The sequence below is a fragment of the Mercenaria mercenaria genome, chromosome 5, assembly GCF_021730395.1.
Source record: "Mercenaria mercenaria strain notata chromosome 5, MADL_Memer_1, whole genome shotgun sequence".
Classification (NCBI taxonomy): domain Eukaryota; kingdom Metazoa; phylum Mollusca; class Bivalvia; order Venerida; family Veneridae; genus Mercenaria; species Mercenaria mercenaria.
Window position 1 is genome coordinate 38,451,090 of NC_069365.1, and position 3,201 is coordinate 38,454,290.

The 3,201-nt window shown below is 35.2% G+C and overlaps 1 protein-coding gene across 1 annotated transcript; it reads left to right on the forward strand.

Annotated features, from left to right (window-relative positions):
- The first annotated feature begins 1,518 nt into the window (after positions 1-1,518).
- LOC123558310 (toll-like receptor 2) lies at positions 1,519-2,766 on the forward strand. The gene has a single exon (XM_045350189.2). The coding sequence runs from the start codon at positions 1,519-1,521 to the stop codon at positions 2,764-2,766; it is 1,248 nt and encodes a 415-aa protein (XP_045206124.2).
- Positions 2,767-3,201: the final 435 nt, after the last annotated feature.

Genomic DNA, 3,201 nt, shown 5'->3' on the forward strand with positions numbered 1-3,201 from the left:
CGACAAAACAAAAATTCGTCTAGTTTCAATCTAATAAATTCGATATGCGGCATATCTCGTGCGTCAGATGGCTCTCTTTTGTGAGCTGAATCTTTAGCTTTATATACTTATCTACCAAATTTGATAATATTGTAGTTTTTTCTTTTTAATATTCCGGTAGACCACGACTAACAAGGAAGTTTTACATGCATATATATTCCTATTATTCAAGCTTCTCTTGTGAAATATAATCTGTTTATCGACAAATTAGATCGAGTAATAGGGCTTAAAACCGTTTTTCGCAATTTGAGACTATCCCTGAATCATGATACCCGGTTGAATTACCTTACCGGTCGTTCTTCCTGGTTACAGTATTGCAAAATTTTCATTCTATTTTTGGAGTTTTATAAAACATAGTTTCTTGGATTATGTGTTTGTTCTAAAGTTATTGATATGATTAAATAGATATACACAAAAACAATATACATATTTATGGATAGCTAATTAAGAGAACTTGTTAAAATGATTACTGGCGACGTGTTCGTGTTAAGCGTCATTGTTCAGTGCATGTTTATCCAAACGTATGTTCATGGTTTATGTACAAGCCAATGTGAATGTTCGAGTTACCGTATGGTTTGTAAACATGGAGATATACCTACGAACATACCATATGAAATAAGAGAGTTATCAATTAAACAATTTAATTTCGAGCAATACAATAAAAGTCAGTTTGAAAATGTGAAAAACATAATCAAACTTGATGTCCAAGCAGACCAAGGAGACTTTGTTCCTTCGGAGAGTTTCAGCCAGTTTACAAATTTAACGTATCTTGGCATACATGGAGAAGAGATTGAAGAAATACACCCAGATGCTTTCCTTGGACTTGAAAACGTATTGACATTAAATTTGTCGAATAATCCTAGGCTGTTTATTTCTCAAATCAGTCGCGCATTAAATAATACGGACGTGTTGCCGAATTTGCTGTCATTAAGTGTAGCTAAAGTGAAAACAGCCTTTATATCTCCAGCGGATCTTGATGGTGAATTCTTCCAATCAGTTGCTAATGGTAGAAAGCTTAAATACCTAGACATATCAGACCTTAATATATTAATGATTGATTACAATTATATTAGGCCATTGTGTAACTCTATTGAGTTTGCTGATGTCAGAAAATCTGTAATTGGCAATGGAAATTTATTGGTTCTTGGACCAGCATGTAAAAGTCTGAAGACGCTTGATATCAGTGGCATTGTCATACCAGTGTTGAGATCCAAATTTACTCTTCAGACTTTTCTGCCATTTGACAACTTCTGCGTGTCTTTCCAGTACTATACCTACGTTGAAAATATTTTGGCAAACAATATAATCACGGAGCATAATTTAGAGATTAATAACTACTCTCTTGATATGTCTCCATGCCAATTTCATTTGAAAACAATTTCGCTAGCTGGAAATAAGATAAGATGGATGAATATGTCCGTTAGGTTACATGAAACAACAAGAAATAGTATCTCTGAAATAAACTTTTCTTATAACGAAATGGAATACATCTCTCCATTCGTTCTGTTACCGTCAGAAAACATCCAAATGCTCGACCTGTCAAATAACAAACTTCATATTATGCAAGAAAAACACACTAAGGATTTTGAAAAGTTGTTTCGTGCTCAAAGAAAACTTCACTACCTGAATCTCTCTTACAACAGTTTAAGTCAAATACCGCGTGAAACTTTCTTAAATAACATCATGTTGAAAGTTTTAGACATTTCGAACAATAATATAAAAAGTTTAGATTTCTCAATGAGCCAGCTAGTAAGCATTGAAAAAGTTATTGCTAGTCATAATATGATACACACAATTGATCATCATATCAGAATGGAATTAGAGCTGGTATTGCGAAGTACTCCCAACTACGGTGTCGACGGTAATGACTCATTCCATTTGTACCTTGAGGGAAATCAGTTTCAATGCACGTGCGACGAAACAGGTATGACATTTATTGAATGGCTTCATTCTGTTGAAATTATAGATGAAAAGGAAACATTAACATGCAGTCTAGAGAAAAACCTCGTGGACATTAGAGGCACAGGTCTATTAGAAACCAAACATTTCTGCAGAATGGAAACAATTAAGAGAATTGCTTTAATTTCCACGCCAATTGTATTCACAACAGTAATGCTAGGTATTATTTTTGCTGTTTTTATTAGGAGACATCGTAAAAGAAAATTAAGGATACGTACAGTTATTAACCAAATCGAGGCGGGTACATTTTCCTTACCGCATCTAGTTTTCTTGTCGCACTGCAATGAAGACAGCGACCTAGTAATGAACAAAATATATCCAGAACTATGTAAACATTTATCTAAAATGACTCGTTCAAACAAGCCGTTGGTGTGTTTAGGTGACAAGCATTTCAGGCCTGGATATCCTCTTCGTGATGAAGTTATGCGCTGCATAGAAGAATCCTCGGTTTTTCTGGCAATTATTTCTAGGAATTTCTGCAAGAGAATGTGGTGTAATTTGGAAATTGGAGAAGCATACGATCAGAAGAAGCCTATAATAATGCTTATGGTTGAGTATGTTGAAAAAGAATTGATGGAGAATTTTCTACAGAAAATATTTAACCGATACGCTCATGCTACTTGGAAACCAGATGACAAAGGCGGCCATATTGAACCAGAGTGGAAACTTTTCTGCAAGTCAATTATACAATTAGCAGGAAAGTCGACTGCGACTGCGCATCTTGTTGATACGCCAGCGGAGATTATCGTCGATAAAATGCCCTTCTAACATTATGTAATAGGGATATTATTTGCCTATCATTCATTTCTTTTCGTGTCTGCTAACTTCCGTCGTTTTGATAAAAGGTGTATAAATTTGCGGGCTATAAATTTTAAAGAAAACTAGAAACAAACGGAAACTTGCTTTGTTGGCTGTTTGAGAGCTGTTTAAAAAGTGCTGGCCGAGTACTAGTACTTGACGACATAATATCAAAAATCCATAACTTGAAACATTGTGGATGTAATACTTTTCAAAATCTCAGTCTCTCACGTATGACAACTGTTTCGGTTGTGCTATTGTGCTTCAATATGGGGATTTAACCAATACCAATCAGCCGAAACCGTTCAAAATCTCGCGATGCGTTACTTCCTGGGAATGCAAAGATTTATACCAACTCTGGAATCTATTTGCGAGACTGGATGGCTACCAAGCAGCTACTGACGA

Bases quoted from the DNA above. Each gene is read 5' to 3' on its own strand.
- LOC123558310 (XM_045350189.2), top strand. From the start codon at position 1,519: ATGGAATACATCTCTCCATTCGTTCTGTTACCGTCAGAAAACATCCAA.